This window comes from Ipomoea nil, unplaced genomic scaffold (assembly GCF_001879475.1).
Source record: "Ipomoea nil cultivar Tokyo-kokei standard unplaced genomic scaffold, Asagao_1.1 scaffold3084, whole genome shotgun sequence".
Taxonomy (NCBI): domain Eukaryota; kingdom Viridiplantae; phylum Streptophyta; class Magnoliopsida; order Solanales; family Convolvulaceae; genus Ipomoea; species Ipomoea nil.
This window is the reverse complement of record NW_017619512.1, coordinates 116,032-140,710: the sequence shown is the minus strand read 5'-3', so window position 1 is coordinate 140,710 and position 24,679 is coordinate 116,032. Positions and strand designations below refer to the sequence as shown.

Below are 24,679 nucleotides of genomic sequence, written 5' to 3'. Positions count from 1 at the left end.
TTCTGTAGAGGTCATCTCACAATTATCGTACAACCTTCTCAACGACTGCAACTTAGACTTCTGCGCCCGATCGACTCCTTTGTGTGACACCTTTAAGATGTCCCAAGCTTGTTTTGTTGTTTGAGCACGAGCTAATTGCCCAAAAATAGAATAATGAACACCTTGGTGAATCTGACCCAATGCCAATTTATCTCACCGTATAGCGGCTGCATCAGCTCCTTCGGGTAGACCGGGATCAACAAAGCTCCAAAGATTTTGAGCTTGCAAATGTGTGGACATCATAATTTGCCAATAATTGTAATCGAGTTTCCCGTCTAATTTGGGACCCGATCATACAATATTGAAATTTGTTGCCATATTTCACTACGGGAAATATTTCGGGGTTGAAAGGTTGAATTGACTGGCTTTGATACCAAATGTAAGATATATTAAATATAATATATATATATATTATATATAATATATCTATGTATTTATATATAATAGTATATAAATAGGAAGAGAGAGAGAAAAAGATTAGAATGAATAATGTTTATTCACTGGGATGATTTAACAAATGAAAATACACCACATATTTATACTAAGAGAAATCTAATAAATAGGAAGCTAATGCTCCATGTACTACTCCTATAATCTAGGCATGTTCCACATTAACATACATGACTCACCCATGTTTGTTTTTATTAAATTCTTTAACTTGATTTAATTACTAATAATATTAATAATAATATTATTATAACATTCACAACATGCGATCTATTATTTATACTATTCTATTCCTAAAGTCTAACTTAGAATTCTAAAAAAAAAAAAACTAAGAATTCTAAAGTTCCACTAATTCTAATAATATAATAAATGTTACTCTAAATCTAATAATACAACAATTCCTATAATTAAAATTCTAATAATACAACAATTCTTATAATTAATTATTCTCATTCCTATGAGTGTATCACTCTCCATTCCACCCATAAAAAACACCTTGTCCTCATGGTGTGGATGTGAAAATGAGCATAGACACGTGTTAATAATACAGCTTGATTGAGTCGTCAAATGGAGACAGATAACTTGTGCAATAATTTGCCTTGTAATATAAATCCTTCTACCATGTGATGCATTGTCTTGGTGCATTTTGTGAACCACTTTTACTGTAGAGGTGATATATCTTTTCAATCGCATCAGTGGTGTAAGAAATGATTCTTCAAACAACAGGAGATTTTTTAGTGGCAAGTTTAAAATTTTATCCATGATTGGTTGTCCAAAATTGCAATTGAAAATTATCACAATCTTTGCAGCTTCTATTGGATCATCAAGAACTAGTCGAATAACAAAATCTATGGCCTCTTCAATAGTTGATGGAGTATCAAGATCTACTAGTTCCTCGGATACTAGATTTATTGACTCCTCAGTAATTGGTGGAATATCAGGATCTCTAGGTTCCTCAACAACATAACTCATGGAATATCAAGGTTTACTAGTTCCTTAACATCTTGTGCAATATAAAATCTATGAGCTCTTCAACAACTGGCAAGATATCTAGAGGGGGGTTTTGGTGAAGCAAACGTTAGAGCCAAGCTTGAAGGTGGATGTGGTGATGACAATTGGTCGGGAAACCTTATGTCTATAGTGCAACGTCCATCATAAATACTTTAACCATGAAGTGTGTATTTGGTTGCAATTTAGTTCGCTATGGAGTTAAAGTATATACCAAAGTTTGAATTATCTTATCATCATCTTTTAATATCTCAATATTGTATATCACTCCTTTCGTAGAAAAAAACATCATATAAAACAAACTCATATATCAAGAACCATATATGTAATACAAAAACTAATAACGACCGTAACATAATAATTTTTTATGAGATTTTTATTTTTGTTGAACTTTTTTTTCCTAAGCAAAGAACATAGTATGCTAAATGGGATTGGTAACAAAAATACAAACTCGTGGAGAGAATGCTTTCGGGTAATTGTAATTTTTTATTTTATTTTTATTTTATTTTTTAATTGATATGCAATAATTTTATGAGTAACTCTACGAATCGTTAAATTGCAAAGAAGTAACCCTTTGGAGCTCTTAAATGAAATGCTAAATTTTCAAAAGTATACAAGTCTATTCACCCCCCTCTAGATTTGTAATCCCAACCCTTCTGAACCAACACGTTTTTTCTCCGGAGGTTTTCAGAAAGTCGCATGAGCTCTGGTGGTGCATATTGACTTACTATTGCAGGTCACTATTAGGTTTTTGGGTCTTGATGCACTAAATTAATATGTTGATGTGTCCAACTGCAACTTTTTAAAGTTTGGGAGCTTAATTTACTTCTTAGATACCGTTGGAGGGTGTATTTGACCCTTTTCCCTTTGTTTATAGGTGATTCTAATTTCGTCGGGCTAATTCTAAGCCTACAAGACCTTGTCCCTAGAGGTTATGCGGATGTAAATTACGTGTTGTACAATTGCTTATAAGTCATATCATAGTCTTTATGTGTGCACAACAAATTCAATCTTAGTTTACATCAAAATTTTAAATGAGGTGATAGAAGTTAGAAATAGTATTTGGGAGTGCGTTTTGATAAATAAGATTCTAAAAAGAATTCGACCAAAGTTTGAGTGAAGGGCATTCTAGTAAATTTGAATTAAATTGGCAAACAAAATAAAGCATATTGGCATAAGCTCATTAATTGGTTCTTTCCCACAAAGCAAATAAGATAAGAATATCCGAAAAGGGCACTTTGAGCATCTTAAAGGCCCCAATAATTAAATTCAGTAATTATTTTAAATTCCTATTTCGTATCTTTACAATCTTCAAAAACCCCTCTCCCCTTTCTCTTTGACCATCGTACACCCACACACACACACTCTCTCTCTTTCTCTCTCTTCGCCGCTGCGAAGTGCGAACTTCTACAGAAGAGCAGTGACGACTCTCTTTCTTTCTCCCCCGACCTATACATACACGCAGGGGTGTACGTATCCTCCTATACTAGAGAAGAGAAAGAGCTCTAGTTGTCTGCTTCTTCTTCCTCTTTCACATCTCAACTAGTTACTGCTCACTCAAATACGGTTGACGGCGGCGGCGGCGGCGGCGGTGGCCATAATAGCCGTTTCTCAATCTCCACGACTCTGCCTGCCAGTCTGATCCGACGGCCACGATCACCACTATTACCAATCGGACGGCTAGGCCTCGGCTGTGAGGCTGTCAGCTTTATAAACGTCAGTGCCCTCCTCTTTATCATTTTTCTTTCGTGATTAATTTTCCTGACGGAGGAACTTGCCTGTTTAGCTGATCCTCTTTCTCCCCCTCTCGCTCTGTGCGTGTTTATGTGTGTATATATACGGTGTATACTCTTCAGTGTAATTAATATTGTATTTGTACAGCATTATTACGCCTGTTTAAATGTAAATGTCACGTAGCAGAAAGAAATGGTTTCCGAATTGGGTGATGATAGGCATGCACCATACGTTACTTTTGATGAGTTTCTGAAATCTGGTTGTCTTTATTTTCTGCGATTGGGTGGGTTTTGAATGCGCTTTAGTTTTTTCTAGAGAGAATTGACGGTGGTGGTGCATGACATTTCTGAATTGGAAGAAGGATTTCAAGCTGTTTGAATTTTCTTTTGTCCGGTTTATTATTTGCATGCATGGAAATATTTTTGAATTCAGCCTTTGTTTGTGAGATCTATCTGTTGAATGCTTTCAATTTTATTCCAAGTGTTTTGAATTATCTAAATTAGATGATTTTGTGTAGTTGGTGACATTTACTTATTTTGTGTAGTTCTGTGTATAGTCATAACTTTGTTAGAATATGTAAATTTTATATTTAAAGAAAGATGTTACTGCCAATGATGTTGCAGTTGACTGTTCAACGGTGCCACTGTGAACAATTTTCTTTAGGACTTCTGCAGATACTTGTATATGGTAGGGATCTCAAAGTTTGGTGTGTTTTAAAGTCGAATAACTTGAATATGCTGGTGCACATCTTTTTAGTTTTTCACTTGAATTTAATTTGATTTACATAATTTCGAGTTTGCTTTGAGATCATGCTACTTTATGTTTCCTTAAGTTGGTTTTGTTTGTCAAATAGTGAGTAAAGCTGTAAAGAAGCAGCTGATGTAGTCTGCTTTGCCCATAGTTAAGTTCATTTCTACTTATTTTGATTTTAAGAAATATGTGTGCACTTCAAAATCATGTATATTTTTGTTCCTTCATGAAGTTGTTTTGCTTTCAAGCATTGATTTGAGCTTGAGAAGAAACTGCTAATGCAGTCAGATTTTGCTAAAAGTTTTTAGTTGGTGAAAAGATGCCAAATGAAATGAGTGGAAGTGTTTTGTTCCTTCATGAAGTTGTTTTGCTTTCAAGCATTGATTTGAGCTTGAGAAGAAACTGCTAATGCAGTCAGATTTTGCTAAAAGTTTTTAGTTGGTGAAAAGATGCCAAATGAAATGAGTGGAAGTGTTGGATTTTTTATTTTATTTTATATTTTTAAATGTTTTTACCACACAAAGTTATACTGTGTTGTGATCACAACAATAGCATAACTTAAAGTGGTAAAATGAAATTCAAAACTATGGAATTGGCAATTCCCTCGGTGGAGAGTGGAGGGAATAAGTTTTCTTTAATTGCTTCTACAAAACCTTAGAGGCTAGTAATGACAACTTACTTCATGAACAAATAATGATTTTGATTCTTAAAGCCATATATTAGACCTTGCTCCACAAATTGTCTAATCTTTTATACTCCTTGATTTATAAGAATTCATTTTAATGTGTTGAGTTATTTGATGGAATTTGATCTTGAGTTTTTCATTTACTGAGAGCAAACATTATTTCTTGTCAATTGTTCATATTATGATATAAGGATTTTTCTACGATGCCTTTGGTGCCTTTTTTAGTTTCAAAAATCTAAAGGACATGGGCATGTTGGTGATTTTACACTATTTTCATTTTTGCTGAACTGGTTGAAAATTTGAAATTGCCCAAATGCCCCACCCTTTCCATTTTTGAAAAAAGGACCAAAGGCAAAGGCCTTGCAGAAGTTCCCTCTTTAATATTTTTACCTAAAATCTGCTGTTCAGAGTGGTGTGGTTGGGCTCATTTACCTGTTGAATTTTTGTGATATGCAGGCAAGAATCAGAATTTTGGAAGACTAGGCTTATGGAGTCTAATGGCCATAGACGGGGTAACAAAAAGAATCTTGTTTCTATGCAAAATGGTGAGGTGAACTCAACAAGTTCTGTTGATGAGCTGGATCCATGGACTGCTTGGCTATACAAACCCCGCACAGTTACATTGTTGTTTATTGGTGCATGTTTTCTCATGTGAGTTGCCTGATCTACATGCTATACATGCGTCATTAGGGTAAACTTTTGTTCAGAGTGGTTGATTCTTTTGAGAGATTTATTATAATGAATAGGCCACTGTTCACACTGATGTAAGGTATCAGTGATGAATACACGTATTCAACAATGAGCCAATATAAGAATCATGCTTTTCCAAACAGCCTTTGCACTTACTAGGGGTTCCACGTACCTAATCATGTAAATCTATACACTCCAACATGAAAATTATCAATTTATTGGAGTTCATTAATCATTACTGACTTTGCAAATACCATACTGTTGAGGTTCTATTCAGTAATGTTGTATTAATCTGTGGGATATTGAGATATTTCCTTTGTAGTTATTTCCTCCTCCCCCTCCTTTTAATTTTTAGTTGTTTGTTTTGTTTTAAAGGTATTTGTAGTTTTGTGCTCTTGCTTGTCTCTCTTTCTCATGCTTGATAGTCTCTCTTATTCCTGGTTAGTACTCTACTTGTGTCTCTGCCATTGATTTAACTGTTTCTTGATTTATAACAATCCTCAAAGGCTGGAATAAATTGGAGTTCTTTATGGGCATCTGCCATTGATCAATTTATTGGAGTTCATTGATCATCTGTTTCTTGATTTATAATCATCTGACATGCCCATGAAAATTATCAATTTATAATGTGGTTATAATCATCTCTTATTCCTGGTTATGATGTGCCACTAAGGATTTATAACAGATGATTAGCATTTTTATGGGCATGTCCGCTGATTCTTTCAATTGACCTGTCCTTTTTTTTTTTTTTTCACCAGTCACCACATCCTGCTTGGAAATTTCAGTGCAAGGACATAGATTATAACCACACCTATTTCGATAATTTAGTTTCTCTTCAAAGTTGAGTGTGAACAAGCGTGTATTCCTTTGCACCTAGTTAACTTTTTAGGAAACAAACACTAGCAATTACTAATCGTTTGTAATTGATCTAGAGTTGTGTTATTTCCCCCCATTTTGGATCTGCTGCTGGGTTCTTTTTTTTTTTTTTTTTTTTTTTGAGTTGCTATAATTTAAAATTTCTAGTTACTTCATCTTTCTAAATTGTGGAATCACTTTGTCCTTATTTGCTTGGATTATGAATACCACATAACCCGGAAGGGCTTACTTGTGTTCTAATTGCACTCTGTTCCTGTTGTGCTAAATTTATTTCAGTTGGGCAAGTGGAGCTCTTGATCCTGAACGTACCTCAGTTGATGATCTGGTTGCAACTGTGAAAAGGTGCGTTCATTCCCATGTTATTACATTTTTTTTTCACCTGTTATTCCACAATTTTTCAGGGAAAATTTCTAACTTATGCTTTATATGAATGTTCTAGGGGTGTCTGGGCAATGATTGCAGTCTATCTTGCTTACTCTTTACTACAAGCCCCTTCAACGTAAGTTACTGGCCATAATATTTTATCATCAACATTTTCATCGAGTTTCATTCTTCAATAACAATTTAGATTAAACTTCATAATACAAGGCCGGGGTGTTATGTCTATGGAAGGGAACTGGATATATTGCATTTTTGGCATCTTGGACACCCTGCATTTAAGTTTTTTATTGCAGAGTGATTGCTTTCTGCACCCTTAATTTCCCGGGCCTTCTGGTTGCAGGATTCTTATTAGGCCACATCCTGCCATTTGGCGCCTAGTTCATGGAATGGCTGTCATCTACCTTGTTTCATTAACATTTTTGCTTTTTCAGGTATGTTCTTTTGTCAAGGTTTAGTTTGCTTATTTATTTATTTATTTATTTATTCCTGAGTTAATGTATGTGTGCTTCCTCCTTGTCAATTCGTTAGTTTTTTAAATCAATTTTTGTTTCTGCTACAAATGTGATTTGCCTATGTATTCTTTATTTTGGTCTTATTTTTCTTTTCTGACTTCAGAATCGTGATGATGCTCGCCAATTTATGAAGTATCTGCATCCTGATCTTGGTGTTGGTAACAATTTAGGGCTTCTCCTCCAGCAATTATACATGGATTAGCTAATTTTCCTTTTCATTTTCTAGGTCCGTTGCTTAAGTTAAACTATTACTTCCTGCAGAACTTCCTGAAAGATCCTATGGTGCTGATTGCAGAATTTATGTACCTGAAAATCCCACGAACAGGTTTAAGAACGTTTATGTATGATTTCTACTTTCACAATCTTGTAATTTCCTTTTTCTTTGGGTTCTTTTTACCTTAGTTTTTCTTTTCCATCTTTTGGTTCTCAGTTTTTATCTCAAGCTCTGAGGTCTGTCTGATTCATTTTCTTGTTTGGCAGGATACTGTGTTTGATGAATTTGTTCTGGCTCATATCCTTGGGTGGTGGGGTAAGGCCATCATGATTCGCAATCAGCCTCTTTTATGGGTGCTATCAATTGGATTTGAGTCAATGGAGGTGCAAGTCTTTGCCAACTTCCCTTTAGTTTATGCGTTGGTCTTTAATCATTTTTACATCACTCCTTTAGGAGTTATTGGCAGATTATTCTTTATATTCTAAACATATATTCTTATTCTTATGCTTTCAGCTTACCTTCCGTCATATGTTACCAAATTTCAACGAGTGCTGGTGGGACAGCATTGTTCTTGACATATTAATCTGCAATTGGTTTGGTATGAATATTGAATTCTCTTTATTTTGCTGTTTGGGTTGTATGCATTTATGACTAATTCCAGAATTGTTTTGATACAACCCTCAAAAAATTAGGAAAGGTAGATTCTGTATGATACTCTAGCTCTACTAAAGTTTAGAGACAGATGATATTTGTAAGGTTGCTGAACAAGCCTCTAGTGCATTTGTGCAGATTTATGATTTGATTGTTTGTAAACAATGGTCTATGTGTTTGCTGCTTTAGAATTTTTCTTAGAAATCAGATTCTTTATGATGCACATTATTATTATTACGGAGTATTAATTTCTTAAAAAACTAGATGAATACTTGTAATAAAGGTGCAAAGAATGTTCCAAATTGCAGCGTTGTATGAAATCAAGACAAAAATACATTGACACCTCCATGTCCTGCTTTCTAATTCATAATGATGTCGGTATTGGCATAATGTGACTTTTCTCTTGTTTGGTTGCTGCGTTACTTGTCAAAATCAAGAGGAAAAAAAAACTTAAACCTCTATGTCCTGCTTTCTAATTGATAATGATGTCGGTATTGGCATAATGTGACTTTTCTCTTGTTTGATTGCTGCGTTACTTGCTCAAAATCATGAGGAAAAAAAAACTTAAACCTCTATGTCCTGCTTTCTAATTCATAATGATGTCTGTATTGGCATAAATGCATAATGTGTCTTTTCTCTTGTTTGGTTGCAGTTATTTAAAATCAAGAAAAACTCTGAAATCTCTGTATCCTGCTTTCTAATTCATTCTGATGCCTGTGTTGGCATAATCTGCCTTTTCTCTTGTTTGGTTGCACTTTTGTTTAAAATCAACTTAAAAAAAAAAACTCTCAAACCTCTACGTCCTGCCTTTTATTCATTATGATGTCTGTATTAGCATAATGTGTCTTTTCTCTTCTGCATTCACATAATAACATGCTGAACTAGTATGATAAATAATCTCTTGGTATGCTTTATAGGTATTTGGGCAGGGATGCGTACTGTTCGTTATTTTGATGGTAGAACATATGAGTGGGTTGGTATCAGCCGACAACCAAATATTATTGGTAAAGTATGTAATTCTTGAACTGTCTTTAGTCTGTGTTTCACAAGTGTTTTGAATTTTTGATGTTATATTTGAAATATTGAAGAAATTTATTTGATTTAAAGCAAATTTAGAAGAGGCCATTTTTTTTTACATATTGGCAGTTGCAAATGAGAGCATCTTGTAGATTAAACAATTTTACTATAGAGGAGATTGAATGCTGCATCTTGTCATGTTTTAGGTCAAGCGAACACTTGGTCAGTTTACTCCAGCACATTGGGATAAAGATGAATGGCATCCACTTCTTGGTCCTTGGCGTTTTCTTCAAGTTCTGAGCCTCTGTGTTGTGTTCTTGACGGTGGAATTGAACACGTTCTTCCTCAAGTTTTGTCTTTGGGTTCCTCCCCGAAACCCTTTGATAATATATAGATTAGTGTTATGGTGGCTGATTGCAATACCAACCATCCGGGAGTACAATTCTTACCTACAAGACAGGTATTTCCTTCCTTAGCCTCAAATGCAGTTACTTCTAAAGATGTTGCTTCTCCATAAGCTGATGCTTGTGTCATTCCCCTCCCTTACTGCTTTTTGCCACTGTAAATTTTCAGAAAACCGGATAAAAAGGTGGGAACATTTTGTTGGCTCTCCCTTGCTATCTGCATCGTTGAACTTCTAATATGCATCAAGTTTGGGCATGGTGGGCTCTCTACCTTTTTGTAATTCTTGTTCTGATTATGTAATTTTTGAATCTTATAACATGACTTTTGGTTTTCAACCTTTCAGGATTGTTTCATGAACCCATGCCGAAATGGTTGGTTATTCTTTGGACATCCATTGGGGTTGGGCATGTGATATTCTTGTCGGCGTGGTCATGGCAACTTATTAGGAGAAAGCAGCAATGAACCGTAGTGTGGGTGCCTAATTCATTGATTTCTTTCTGATGTTTTCCATAACTATATGTTGTAAATACCCCGTATGTTGGTAATTGTATATGCTTTATTCTATTAGGTTAGAGATCACAGATGAAGCATGTAGAGAACCTCAGTTTTTACTTCAATTCATAGATTAAAAGTTTGGCAGGTGTTTTAATCTCAGGAATTAAATTTTGTTGTCTATGGCTGGTGCAATTTTCCCTTTTCATTTTGTGTCCTACGTCCTCATTTATTGAAGTATCACTTTTACTTTCTAAAATCTTGTATTTGTACCATCTCTTAATTTTTTTTTTTTTTTTGAAAATTACCATCTCTTAATTAGTATGCTATTCTTATCTCTTTAAGAACATTTGCCAAATCACAACCTATCCTCTATTATATTGATAGCTAGTTTAAGAAAAAAAGGTTAGACAATTTCATGATTCTGAATTAAAAAAAATATTTCATATAAACACCATAAATCAGAAAAGTAGAGCAATTTAACTCTTTTTATTGATAGATTATTTGTGATAATAGCATGTGCTTTCAAAAAAGCTTATTATTAGTGTAACTTTTGCATGTAATATTTTATGTGAATGTCACATATATCAACTAAAAAAATTCATTTCTTTTTAGTGGTGGGGGTGGTGGTAGCTGATAGCATTAGCTGTTTGTAGAAAAATGTTTAGTAAATTATTTATAGTTGATTATAAACAAATTGATATTTAAAGATATAATTTATTTTTTTCTCAAAAAACTAATCAAAAAAGTTGTTTCGACCAGCTTTTTAAATTTTACTCTCTCTAACCCATTTTATTTGTTCTACTTACTATTCTATTGGTCAAACCAACTATTTCTTCTTTATTTATTTTCTTTGTGATTTTTAACTTATTTTTAAATTTGATTTTTTGTATTTAATACGGAGTAATACTTTTAGTGGACGGAGGGAGGGAGTAGCATTTTAGAGCAATAAGCTGTTACAAAAAAACTGATTAACAGAACACTCATATTGAATGTTTAATCAAGTTAAACAACTAATATATAGTGATCAAACAAGTCAAAATTGACTTATAAGTTAACTATATTACCAAATAGGGTTTAAAAATGAATTTTTAATACTAATAATAAATATTTAATCGTGGTTGAAAAACAACTAATAGGGTTGTATCCAATTCCTCATAGTTTCCTAAAACGAAAACACACATATATGTGCAGTTTCATCGTTTACATACATACACCTACTCTGGTCTCTGAAAATAGCGCAATATAATGGAGACCCTTTCTTCAAATTCAACAACTACAACGTTAACGGTGGAGGATCAGCCACCTCTCTCCGCCGCCGCCTCTGTTTGGTGTTTTAGTGATCAAGAACCACCCGTTGTTCTTGCTCTGCCAGTGCCCAATCATCATCAACAAAGGAGTGGATAAGAAGGCGGGTTGCGGCGGTATTTTACGAGACCATGTGGGGCGCTGGATCGTAGGCTTCACGTGCAATCTTGGCTCGTGCTCGGCGGAGGTGGCAGAGGCCTGGGCGGTACTTCACGCCTCCGGCAGGCGATTAACAGTGGCCCCAGAAACCTCGTTGTCGAAAACGATTCTTTGGGGGTTATTAACCGCCTTGCTGGGAGCGGTTTTGATGCTAGAGACAATGACAATATTCTGCAGCTTTGTGATTGAGAGAGAGGCAAGTTCGCAAATTTGGAGTTTAAACATGTGAGACGGGAACAAAATAGAGTTGCGAATCACTTGGCCGCGGATGCTCTTAATCATGATTTGGGAGTCGGGCTTATATTACCATGCCTCAGATTGTTGAGGACGTCGTTTGGGAGGATGGCGTTGGTGCTAGGACACCGCGGGGCGCCACCCACTAGATCTATCTCGGGTTCATCCCTCCGTTCTTCCAAAATATATATATATATATATATATATATATATATATATATATATATATATATATATATATACATTGACTTCAAATCTATTTTGCATCTCACTTTGTTATGACATAGTTTTTCTCTATATTTTCATGTATGCAGTTACCATTAATTGCATAAAATAATCTACTTCCCTTTTGATGAAATTTTGAAATCTGGTTTTATTGTCTTTATTTTTTGCGATCAAGTAGAAGTGTTTTGAATGCGCTTTAGTTTTATTATTTTTTTTTATTATTTTTTTTTTTAGCCAGAAATGAAATTTCTGAATTGAAAGAAGGATTTCAAGGCCAGTGTTGAGTTTTCTTTTCTTCCGTTTGTCATTTGCATGCATGGAAATATCCTTGAATTCAGCTTTTCATAGTCATCTCCAAATTTCTTTTTCAGCCCCAACAACCCATTTAAACATTGTGATGGAGTAGTGATACAAACCACTCCTTGTGTTTTGGATTAGCGAGCTTCCTCTCTTTTCTTTTCACCTCTACAACTTCCCAAACACAAAGCTGGCTATAATGTATATTCAGTACAAAAATAATGTACATCCAGTACAAAAATAATGTACATTATATTCAGGAGATGTACATTATTTTTGTACTGAGTGTACATTATATCGTATAATGTACATATAATACAAAAATAATGTACATTTAGTATATTAAAAATGTATTTTTTATTGTGGTCTACATAACATTGTGTGGACCATGGTCCACGCAATAATTTGCCTACTGATAGTCATTATAAATTTACTTAGAGGACCAATTTGACCCGTCTTTCCTAAATTAAATACCTACACCTTAAATACTTATGAATTTCATTGTTTTACTTTAAAAAATTTGCTAATCAATTAAATATCTATAAATTTTAATAATTTACCCTTTAGTTTTTTCGTAAATAAATTTACATTTCTTGTACATTATTTATATTTTATTTCAACTCATTTTCTTGTACATTATTCATATTTTATAAATTTACATTTTTGATGCGGCAATAATGTTATATTATATTACCAAATTAAAGTTGTCATATATATATATATATATATATATATATATATATATATATATATATATATATATATATATATATATATATATAACTTGAATCAAAACAAGTTATATATGATAAGTTGGGGATACATGGGGTGTAACCCCTAACCGAGTTAGTTGGATAATTGGTTTAGTAACTATAAGTTTTCAAGTTTAACTCCTTATGAGAGCGGTCTATCGACCTTCATGGTTTAAACCGGCTTAGAATTATATTACTTCCAATTGGACACCATTTAAATTGGGCATTTGGCCTAGTGGTATGATTCTCGCTTAGGGTGCGAGAGGTCTTGAGTTCAATTCTCAGAATGCCCCTTACCCTTTTTAATTGAAATTTAGTTCGGCTACAAACAACTTTGGGAAGTGATTTGGTTACCCAAAATACATTTTTAAATAGTGAATCTAATTTTTTTCATAAATTAAAATTAGAGATGCATTATGCGAAAAATACAATGAATCAGGATTCAAAATCCTATTCCTAGTTAGCAGGAGAAAATTTACTTAAAAGAAGTCATACATGCATGTATAATTATTTTCTACGAGGTTGAGTGATTTATACTCAGCATGTTCATGCTAATGGGTTATTTTCATTGTGTTTTAAATACCATTTTCAAGTCTGGAATGATGTGTGCTAAGAGAGCGCCTAGTGAAGGACTTAGGAGTATTGTGTTGTTTTGTTCTAGCTTGTTCTTAGCTCTTAGTCCCTATCCCTTGACCAGTTTTATGATGACAATTTTGAGACTTGTGATTATAGACTGATGTAGCTGTAGACTACCTTTTGAGATTTGTATGGTGCACAGGCACCTGGGTCTGTGAACGTCCCATGCTCTTGATGGATGATTGAGCTTTTGACTCTAGTATTTTAGCGTGGTAGTCATCCTAGTGTGGATAGTTGCGGCGGTAGCATCCGATCCCCTGAAATGCTTAGCGTGTTAAGCTTGGATCAAATATGTAACACCCCGTGTTACGGCCTTCAAACCCGGATTAATTATTGAATTAATCCCATTAACAATAGTTAAAAAAGATTTAATCTGATTAGGATTCCCTTAATTAATTAATGTGGTCCACAATGGATCGTAGACCCTTGCCTAAACTAGAACTTTAAGTCTGTTAGGAATAATGAAAGTAGACCTTTTACTATTCAGATTCTAATTAGGACTCCTAGCTCTATAAATAGGACTCTAGAAAGCATTAGAACCCTTCCCACCCATAGTTATATTACACGAAATTATTCCCAAGAGACTAGGCCAAGAGACTCCCCACCACCAAGCCTAGGGAGATCAATCGGAGGAAAATCTTAGAGACGAACCTTAATAGCCAAGGGAGGATTAATTAAGGCTAAGAGGTAACCAATGTCTTACAAAACTTATTTTCCTTGCTATATCTTGATTATTGGCTCCTTTGATGTATGATTATGTGATTGAGTCTTGATAGAGCTTTGCCTAGGGTTTATGTTGTGTTTATTTGATAGTCTTGTTAATCTTGATGTTGTGATTGATTATATGTGTGATCTTGTATTTATTTATGTCTAGAGCTTGTCCCTAGGATTTATATCGTGAATCTCGTGTTATGATATTCTTGGTATTATTGGGTGAGTTTATGTATGTTTGGGGGTTGAGTCTAGCCTAGGACTTGTCTTTAGGGCTTTGCATATAGAATTCTTGATGTTCTTGTGGTTTCGGATGCTCCTGAACCGTTATGTGATTAATGTCGAGTCTTGGCATGTTTAGGAATCGTGTTAGAATGTAATTGGAATGATTCTTGGTTTGATCTTCGTTAATTGAATCCGTGATGTTGTTGTTACGTGTCAGAATGTGTTTGGACAAGGTTTTGGGTTCCACGAATGAACCCCGAACCGGATTTTCTACCCTCGTACCAGTTGGGGTAGGTGGGGGGACGAGTCCCCACCACCTACCCGCTGCCCATACTGCCCGATTCCAGCGGGCAGCCGGCTGCCCGCAGGGCACCCGCTGGAATGAGGCTGCCCATCGGCGGGTGGTCCACCACCCACCGCCCATCCGCTAGAAAGTGGGTGTGCGGCGTGAGATTTTCCCCCATTTGATGTTTCCCCGTGTCCCCTTGTGTCTCGTTGTACCCCGTTTGATGTTTGTGAGTCTCGTACGATGTTTTGAGTACCGTTCTAGGAATTTGTGTGTAGTGTGTGTCGTTTGTTAATATGCCTTGATTGTTATTGTTGATTACATGATTGATTGATTGAATGATGATGAGTACCGTGGTCATTGCGCAATGATTGGTGTGACTGATGATGATGAGATTGTGATTGGTGGAGATCAATTGTTGGCGGAAAGCACAACGAGTGCTCGGTTATCGTGCTAAAGGCACGGACCACCCCTTAGACTTGCTGGCTAAAGGTTTGGGTCAGGGTATAAGCGTCGCGGTGTCATGTTAGAGCTATATGCGCTGACCCCTTGCTATTGGTGCTAGAGGCACGGACCATGCGAATGACACTTCGGTGCTACCATGTTTGTGGACTTGTTGATGGTTACGGAGTGGGGCATGTAGTTGCTCCGGAGGAATAAGGGAGACAATATAAGGGTGGCCTGGAGGTACAAGTTGGAATTGATATAAGGGTGGAGAGGAGTAAAAAGGTTGGAACTTGGTATAAGGTTGGAAGATGGATTGTGTGCTTTGATGATTACTTGCTAAATGATTGTCATTGGATCCCTTTGTTTGCCTTTAATGGCATCTTATGAGCCTACTTGTCTATTATGCCTTGTCTTGTGTTCTTTGGATGCATGCTAGTCTTTATGTTTGTTCTATAATGTCAAGTCTGTTGTTTTTGTCTTGAGTCTTGATCTTGGTTTAAAGCTAGAGTTGCTTAGGTTATATATGTATTCCGGTTTCCAAATGATTTTCTTATACCTACCTATATTGTACTTAACGCGTGGGAGTGGGTTACCAGCATTATTCGCTGACGGTTGTTATACCGTATGTTTTTCTGGTGTTGGCTTGTAGCTCCGGAGCGCGTTAGATGGACTCGTGGATTTAGCCTAGTATTAGTTAGATGGCTGTGAGCCTTGAATTGTATTGTGGATATTAATTATAGTTTATGCCTTATTTGGTTAGTTTAGCTTGTGCATCTAGGTTCTTAAACCTAGATGTGACATAGCACCCCGATACTTATGTTGTTAGTTTCGCTTTGTTTGGATGTTTAATGATAGATTTGTCTTTATTTCATAGGCTTTAAATGTTTTAAAAATTAGGGGTGTTACAAAATATCCAATGATTATGCTTTTAGTGCTATCTTTAAGTATCTAATTTATACTAGGCTCGAACGTTAGAATTTGGGGATGTTACATTAGGTGTCAGCTAGATTTGGTATCTACTATAAAACTTTTATTCTAAAGGCTTTGGTCGCATTCCTTGTTTCATCATTATTTCATCATTATCCATTATATTAATTATTGATAGCTAGTAGGTGAGTGTTTAATATTGTTGTATTAGTAAATCACTCTATTATTTTAAAAGGGGAAATCACCATTTTGGTCCCTCAAAAATTGTTACCCAACTATCAATGTAGTTCATAGTTTTTAATTTTAACCAATTTGATTTTTGAATTGTTTAAAATTTCGTCAATTAAACATTTCCATGAACAAAATTGATGAAATTTTAAAAATATGAAAATCACAATTTTGACCCCTAAAAGGGGTTAATTGACAAAATTTTAAATAATTTGAGAATCAAATTGATTAAAATTGAAATTTAGGAATTACATTAACAGTTGAGAAATAATTGAGAGACCAAAATCGTGATTAACTCAATTTAAAATGAAAGAATATTTTATTGGCCCAAGTTATTTTAGAGTGAAGTTATGCCCACTACTAAGATTACAAATGTATCGTTATGCTATGGACCCATGTCCAGCATGCATTGTGGACACAGTAACGGTGCCGTTAGTGGCACCGTTATCTTCCATCATTTTTTTTTTTAAAATTTTAGACCACTTTGTTATAGGAGCATATGTTCATAATTTTATTACTATATGTTTATAATTGTAAGTTCATAATGTCAGAGTTCTGTGTTCATAATTTCATAACTGTACATTCATAATTGCATAACTGTACATTCATAATTTCGTAATGTATATTCATAATTCAATAACTGTAAATTCATAATTTTCGAAGCTCTATGTTCACAATTTTAGAGCTCTATGTTCATAATTTTATTACTATATGTTTATAATTGTAAGTTCATAATGTCAGAGCTCTGTGTTCATAATTTCATAACTTACATTCATAATTCCATAACTGTATATTCATAACTCCATAACTGTACATTCATAATTTCATAACTGTACATTTATAATGCCACAAACGAATAACGCCGTTAACGGTGAGACAAAATCAATTTTTTTATAACTGAAAGGCCGCGTCGGTTTGGTCTCGTGTCCACAACATAATTTGCGCAGGTTATACATCCCAACTTTTACCGCTTAAACATCAACACCATACCGAAATGATTTGGCATTGGGGTTTTAATTTCCCAATCCAAATGGATTCCAATTTCCAACTCCAAGCGGGAAAAATAGTTCTTATGCCATGGCTACTATAAATGTCTAACTACTTCCCTAATCTCACCGGAATTCGAATTTGGTTTTTCCCTATATGTATTCCTCATTCTTTTCCAGAAAGATGTGCCCTTTCATCGTTTACACTAAGATAATGTCTGAAAATCCACCTACTCTGCTAAATATGTATCCCCTCAAGGAAAATAACGCAATGGAGAGAGTGTGTACTATTACTATAAGTCTCTTTCCTTGTGCAACAATTAAAGATAACTTGCCGACGACCAAGAATGGAAGGGATTTGGGTATTTGGCAGAGCTCATAGACGCTGGTTCCTCCCTGTCTCTGTCCCTTCCAATGTATTGCAAAACACAGATAAGTATTCAACCCGTAACCACGACACCAGAATATAATAATTCTTCACATTTAACGATGAAAGTAGAGGAGGAGAAGGTGAATAAAACCCGAACTGGGCTACGTCTGGAAGTGGGAAATCACGGGATAAATAAGAGGCTAAGTTCAAGCGACGTGAACGTGTCATCAAGGCTGTGTTTGTCTCAGATCATATAAGGATTAGGAATATAAGTTTGTCTCATATAAGGAATAGGAGTGAAAGGGAGATTAGATGCTTATAAATATATTGAATGTATCTCATCACCTGGATCACCATCACAAATAATAAAAGAATACTTTCACTCCCGTGGATGTAGGCGCATTGCCGAACTACATAAGTCTTGTCTTTTACTTGTAGCCATTATTATTTTTCTTGTTCTTGTTTAATCTCAACAAATTGGTATCAGAGCACTGTTGAGATGACCAGTTCAAGTACAAAATTCGAGGTATCAAAATTTGATGGTACAGGGAATTTTGGGTTATGGTAATCTAGGGTAAATGATTTGTTGGCGCAACAGGGTCTTCTGAAAACCTTGAAGGCGGAAAAGTCAGCTAATTTGGAAGAGAATGATTTGGAGGATTTGAAGGAGCATGCGGCAGGAACCATTCGATTATGCCTGGAAGATGGAATTGTGTATCACGTTATGGCCCTGGAAGCCCCAAAAGAAATTTGGGATAAATTGGAAACTCAGTTCATGGAAAAATCTCTAACGAACAAACTGTATCTAAAGCATAGGCTTTATGGGCTTAAGATGCAGGAGGGTTCAGACTTGGTGCATCATATTAATGTCTTCAACCAGATAATCTCAGATCTGGCCAGGCTTGATTTCAAGATTGAAGATAAGTCAAGGCGATGATCTTGCTATGTTCATTACCTTTTTCCTTTGAACATCTGGTGACTACTCTAACATATGGGAAAAACACGATTAAATACAACGAGATGTCTACGGCCCTGCAGGCTCATAATAAGCGCATGCAGAGTGTATGAGATGGATCGTCTGTTAGTGAAAGTTTGTATGCTAAAGAGGGTCAAGATCGTGGAATGAAGCAAGAGAAGGGTAATTCTGGGAGGAGAAACTCTAGGTCTAAGTCCAGAAATAGCAGGAAAATTCGGTGCTACAAGTGTAATGAGATTGGGCACATAAAGAGAGACTGTCCAAAGTTGAAAAAACAACAAGAGGCGGCAACGTGGTGCATGCTGATAACTCAGATTATAGTGAAGGTGATGTTCTAGCAGTTTCATCGAGTAAGTTGTCAGATGCATGGATTCTAGACTCAGGATGCTCTTATCATATTACACCTAACAGGGAGTGGTTCACAACCTATAAATCAGGTACTTTCGGTTCTGTTTTTCTGGGTGATGGTAGATGTCATAATATTATAGGTATTGGTGATGTTAACATCTAGATGTATGATGGTATTGTCAGAACTTTGCATGATGTCAGACATATACCGGGATTAACTAAGAACCTGATTTCTCTTGGCAGTTTGCATGCTAATGGTTTTATTCATAAGTATGAGAGTGATAAGGAAACCATTAAAATTAGTAAGGGTGCTTTAACTGTGATGAAAGGGAAAAGGATCACAGGGAACATTTATAGGTTGTTGGTGGAACACATTCTGTTGAGTCTAGTGATGATACTACTAGGTTGTGGCATTTACGTTTGGGTCACCTTTGTGAACGTGGTTTGTCTGATTTGCACAACAGGAATCTGTTAAAAGGAGTTAAATGTTGTAAGTTAGATTTATGTGAGTTCTGTGTCCTTGGGAAACAGACTAGAGTCAGTTTTTCTACTGGGCATCATAAAACTAAAGGGATTCTATATTATGTGCATTCTGATGTTTGGGGACCTACCAGGGAACCTTCAATGGGTGACTCTCGATATTATGTTACATTTTACTGAAGATATTTCTAGGAAAGTCTGGGTGTATTTCTTGAAACATAAATCTGAAGTGTTTGAGAAATTTAAGTTGTGGAAAGCTGAGGTTGAGAACCAGACTGGAAGAAAAATCAAGTACCTGAGGTTTGACAACGAGACAGAATATACTGAGAAAGAATTTCAGAAATTCTGTGCAGAACATGGAATTCAAGGGCACTATGCAGTGCGTAAGACACCACAACAGAATGGTGTTGCTGAGCAGCTGAATAGAACCATTGCTAAGAGAGCAAGGTGTCTCAGATTGAATGCTGGGCTATCTAAGTGTTTTTGGGCAGAAGTAGTGAACATGGCGTGTTACTTGATCAATAGATCACCACGGACATCACTTGGTGGCAAGGTTCCTGAGGAGGTTTGGTCAGGTAATCCTGTAAGTTTTGATCACTTACGAGTTTTTGGTTGTCCTAGCTATGTTCTTATTCCAGGTGATGAGAGATCAAAGTTAGATCTCAAGTCAAAGAAGTGCATCTTTTTGGGTTACAAGAAAGGTGTAAAAGGATATAAGTTTTGGGATTCTGCAACAAAAAAGGTGGTGATTAGCAGAGATGCAGTGTTTGATGAAAATTTCATGTTCCAGCCAAAGAAATAAGATACACTAGTTGATGGTTCTAGCACAGTAGAAGTGGATATAGATCGTGTACCTTTGAGTGAGAAAGTAGTTAATCCACCTACGATTGAGACTCAAGAAGATGTAGATTCTACATTTGCAGCAGGTTCGAGTTCAGAAAATTTACAAGATTACAGTTTGTCTAGAGATAGACCGAGACGCACTAATGTCAAACCACCTAGTAGGTATGGGTTTGAAGATATGGTCCCTTTTGCACTTCTTGTTTCTAATAATGATCCAGTTACCTTTCAAGAGGCTATTTCTAGCCAGGAGAAAGATAAATGGATGGCAGGTATGATTGAGGAGATGGAGTCTTTACATCAGAATCATACTTGGGAGTTAGATCAACTTCCTCAAGGAAAGAAGGCAATAGGGTGCAAGTGGGTCTATAGGAAGAAGCCACCAGTATCAGAAAAAGAAGGGGAAAGGTTTAAGGCTAGGTTAGTTGCGAAGGGGTTTTCTCAACAGAAGGAGATAGATTATGATGATGTTTTCTCTCCTATTGTTAGACATACTTCTATCAGATTAGTACTTGCTTTGGCAGCCATTTGGGATTTGCATTTGGAACAAATGGATGTGAAAACTACTTTTTCACATGGTGATCTAGATGAGCAAATTTACATGAAGCAACCTGAAGGGTTTGTTAAACCCGGAGGTGAGCATCTGGTTTGTCGACAAGAGGTCTTTGTATGGGCTAAAACAGGCTCCACCACAGTGGTACAAGCGGTTCGATGCTTACATGATTCAAATTGGCTATACACGTTATGAGTACGATTGTTGTGTCTATGTTAAAAGCCTTGGTGACGGTTCTTTTATTTTTCTGTTACTGTATGTGGATGATATGTTGATTGCTGCTAAGAGTATGAATGATATTACTACATTGAAAGTTTTGTTGGGTCAGGAACTTGATATGAAAAACTTATGAGTTGCACATAAAATTCTTGGCATGGAAATTCACAGGGATAGAGGTGCAAGAAAGTTGTGGCTAACTCAACAGAGTTATATAGAGAAAATTCTTGACAGGTTTGAGATGAGTAAGTCTAAACCGGTTAGTACCCCTTTGGCTAATCATTTTAAACTCTCATCTAGTCAGTGTCCTCAAACAGTTAGTGAGATTGAAAACATGGCAAAGGTTCCTTATGCTAGTGCAGTTGGCTGTTTAATGTATGCAATGGTATGTACTCAACCTAATTTGGCTCATGCTGTTAGTCAAGTTAGTAAGTACATGTCTAAACCTGGGAAGCAGCATTGGGAGGCAGTTAAATGGATTCTCCGGTACTTAAGGGGCACTATGGGGCATGGTATTGTATTTGGGAGTCAACAGAATGAGCATGTACTCATGGGATATGTGGATTCTGATTATGCTGGTGACATGGATAATAGACGTTCTACAACAGGGTATGTTTTTACTCTTGGGGGGTGGTCCTGTTTGTCGGAGATCATCGGTTCAGTCTATTGTGGCTTTGTCTACAACTGAAGTAGAATACATGGCTGTGACTGAGGCAGCTAAATAGGCTTTGGGCTTTCAGGTTTGATTAAGGAGTTGGGTATTGAGCAAGATGGAGCTCAATTACAATGTGACAATCAAAGTGCCATTTTCTTAGCTAAAAATCAAGTATACCATACCAGAACCAAACATATTGATGTAAGGTTTCATAAGGTCAGAGAGTTGGTTGTTTCTGGTGAGATTTTGTTGCAGAAAATTCATCAAGTGAGAATGTAGCAGACATGTTGACAAAGGTAGTTACTAGTGACAAGTTCAAACATTGTTTGGACTTGTTGGGTGTTTCCATATGTTAAATGAACATGGTGGTCCTAATCCAGGGAGACTATGAGATGAGTTTTTTCTCCTAAAGGGCTTATTTGCGAAGGTGGAGATGGTTAGATAAGTATTTTCTCCTAAATGGCATATTCGCCAAGGTGGAGATTTGCAGAGTTATCTTTTCTCCTAGAGAGCATATTCGCCAAGGTGGAGATTTGTTGTGTTAGTCTCATATAAGGATTAGGAATATGAGTGTCTCATATAAGGAATAGGAGTGAAAGGGAGATTAGATGCCTATAAATATATTGAATGTATCTCATCACCTGGATCACCATCACAAATAATAAAAGAATACTTTCACTCCCGTGAATGTAGGCACATTGCTGAACCACGTAAGTCTTGTCTTCTTTACTTGTAGCCATTATTATTTTTCTTGTTCTTGTTTAATCTCAACAAAGGCTATTGCTGCCCAAACATGAAATCAGAAAATACGTGTGGCCTTAGATGGATGTGGAGAGGAATAAAGCTTGCCAAAACAGGGATGAGGTGAGAGTAAGAATTTGGGATTTGGACACTCGATCTGAGCACGAGCTGAGCCCCAAGCAATGGAAGACGGGCTGCTTTTTGCTCACCACCAACTGGAATACAAAGTTTGTCAAGAGGAGGAGTTTGCATGAAGGTGACAGCATTTGGTTGTCTTGGGACTCCCAAAATGGAAGATTCTTGTTCCACAAGTTCAATACCCAACATTAGATACATATATTCAATGATTACCTACTCAAATTTTGGTTGGATCCTATCTCGGTCTGTATAGGATTTTGTTCTTTCCATTTGTATGAATGATTAGTAAATAATTTTGACTTATATCATCAACTTAAAATCTATTTTGCATTTGGTTATAGTTACAATTCCCTACTAGTATTACATTCCATGTGTGTTGCAGCGTAGTTATGTTATTTCATGGCAAATTATGCTATGCGCACGTGCGCACCTTGCAAGGTGCGCACGGCGCTAAAACGGCGTCGTTTTCCGTGAAAACGACGCTGTTTTAACTAAAAAAAAAAATTTGTTCGAAACGCCGTTAACGGCATATTCGTTATGAAATTATGAATATACAGTTATGACATTATGAATGTACAGTTATAGAATTATGAATGTATAGTTATGGAATTATGAACTTACAATTATGAACATAGAGCTTCGAAAATTATGAATGTTCGGTATGGAATTATGAATATACAGTATGGAATTATGAATGTACAGTTATGGAATTATGAATGTACAGTTATGAAATTATGAACATAGAACTCTGACATTATGAACTTACAATTATGAACATAGAGCTTCGAAAATTATGAATTTACAGTTATTGAATTATGAATGTACAGTTACAGAATTATGAATGTACAATTATAGAATTATGAATGTACAGTTATGAAATTATGAATGTACAGTTATGAAATTATGAACACAAAGCTGTGAATATATGCTCCTATAACGAAGCGGTCTGAAATTAAATTAAAAAAAAAAAAAAAGGGAAGATAACGGTGCCTGACGGCACCGTTATCCGTGCCCATGAAGCACACTGGGCACGAGCCCACAGCATAACTATCCGTTATTTCATGTGGTGGGTCAAATGACATCACTAATATTTTTTTTTTCTCATTATCAATGGGAATATATTTTATCAAAAATTTTAAATTCACTCATCAAAATATATAAAATAATTAAGGTTATATTGAGAAATTAAAATTGGACTTACTTTTTATATCATACTTTTCTCTATTCTGGTAAATTCACTGCTATATGGAATTTTCGATCACATGAAAGTGATCTTAAATCAAGTTGAAAGCAAAAAGTGGTCGAAAATAGCAACAAAGGTTTTTTCGGATACCAAAAGTGGTTAGAACAAGGCTTTCTAATTGATTTAAGATCACTTTCAGGTGGTCGGAAATTTCATAATTTCCAGTAGTGATTTAATGGTAATTTACATAATATTTTTCTCTATTGTTACAAATTTCAATGGTCCCTATTAGTGAATAATAAATATTTAATTTGTTGAATGAAATGTGGGTTTAATCAAATGGGAGCATTTTTTTTTTTCAAAATTAATTTCCTAGCCCAGATGAGAGCGGGAAAAAATATATATCTTGTTTTATGATTAGGGCTAACTAGTTTCCTAATCCCACCGGCATTGGAATTAGGTTATTCTATATATGTATGCATTTCTCATAGTTTCCAAAAATTAAAACATATATGTGCAGTGCCTACACTTTGATGGTTTACACCTACTCTGAAAATATATACTATAATAATGTGTGAGATGGAAAATAGCGCAATGGAGAGGCTGTGTTCAATGAAGACTACAACGGTGGAGGATAATGAGGCTGTAGCCGTGAATCCTCCTCTCTCCGCCGCCTCTCTTAATGATGATGAAGAAGCACCCATTGTTCTTGCTCTGCCACTGCCCAATCATCATCAACAAATTACCAAACTTACGCTTTTTTCAGGATCATCAGATCATGAAGACCACCCCACTCCCACTCCCACTGCTCTAAGTGCCCCAACAATTGAAGATTATTATTTTCCGAACAAGAATGA

At 35.7% G+C, this 24,679-nt stretch overlaps 1 protein-coding gene and 1 non-coding gene across 4 annotated transcripts; both read left to right on the top strand.

The window, feature by feature from the left end:
• Positions 1 to 2,827: 2,827 nt before the first annotated feature.
• LOC109166049 (CDP-diacylglycerol--serine O-phosphatidyltransferase 1-like) lies at positions 2,828 to 24,435 on the top strand. 3 transcript variants are annotated; one of them, XM_019314937.1, is made up of 14 exons: positions 2,829 to 3,210; positions 3,544 to 3,596; positions 5,118 to 5,314; positions 6,506 to 6,571; positions 6,669 to 6,728; positions 6,951 to 7,041; positions 7,226 to 7,280; positions 7,384 to 7,463; positions 7,603 to 7,719; positions 7,850 to 7,934; positions 8,905 to 8,996; positions 9,211 to 9,464; positions 9,578 to 9,666; positions 9,753 to 10,082. In XM_019314937.1, the coding sequence occupies exons 3-14, from the start codon at positions 5,151 to 5,153 to the stop codon at positions 9,869 to 9,871; spliced, it is 1,272 nt and encodes a 423-aa protein (XP_019170482.1). In that variant the 5' UTR covers positions 2,829 to 3,210; positions 3,544 to 3,596; positions 5,118 to 5,150; the 3' UTR covers positions 9,872 to 10,082. The 3 variants fall into 3 exon arrangements, with proteins under 3 accessions (XP_019170483.1, XP_019170482.1, XP_019170481.1); XM_019314938.1 differs by lacking the exons at positions 3,544 to 3,596; positions 9,753 to 10,082 and adding an exon at positions 24,408 to 24,435 and having other exon boundaries at positions 2,828 to 3,210; positions 5,120 to 5,314; positions 9,578 to 9,681; XM_019314936.1 differs by lacking the exon at positions 3,544 to 3,596 and having other exon boundaries at positions 5,120 to 5,314.
• Positions 13,098 to 13,169, top strand: TRNAP-AGG. Its single transcript has one exon. It is a non-coding gene; the product is annotated as a tRNA-Pro (tRNA).
• Positions 24,436 to 24,679: the final 244 nt, after the last annotated feature.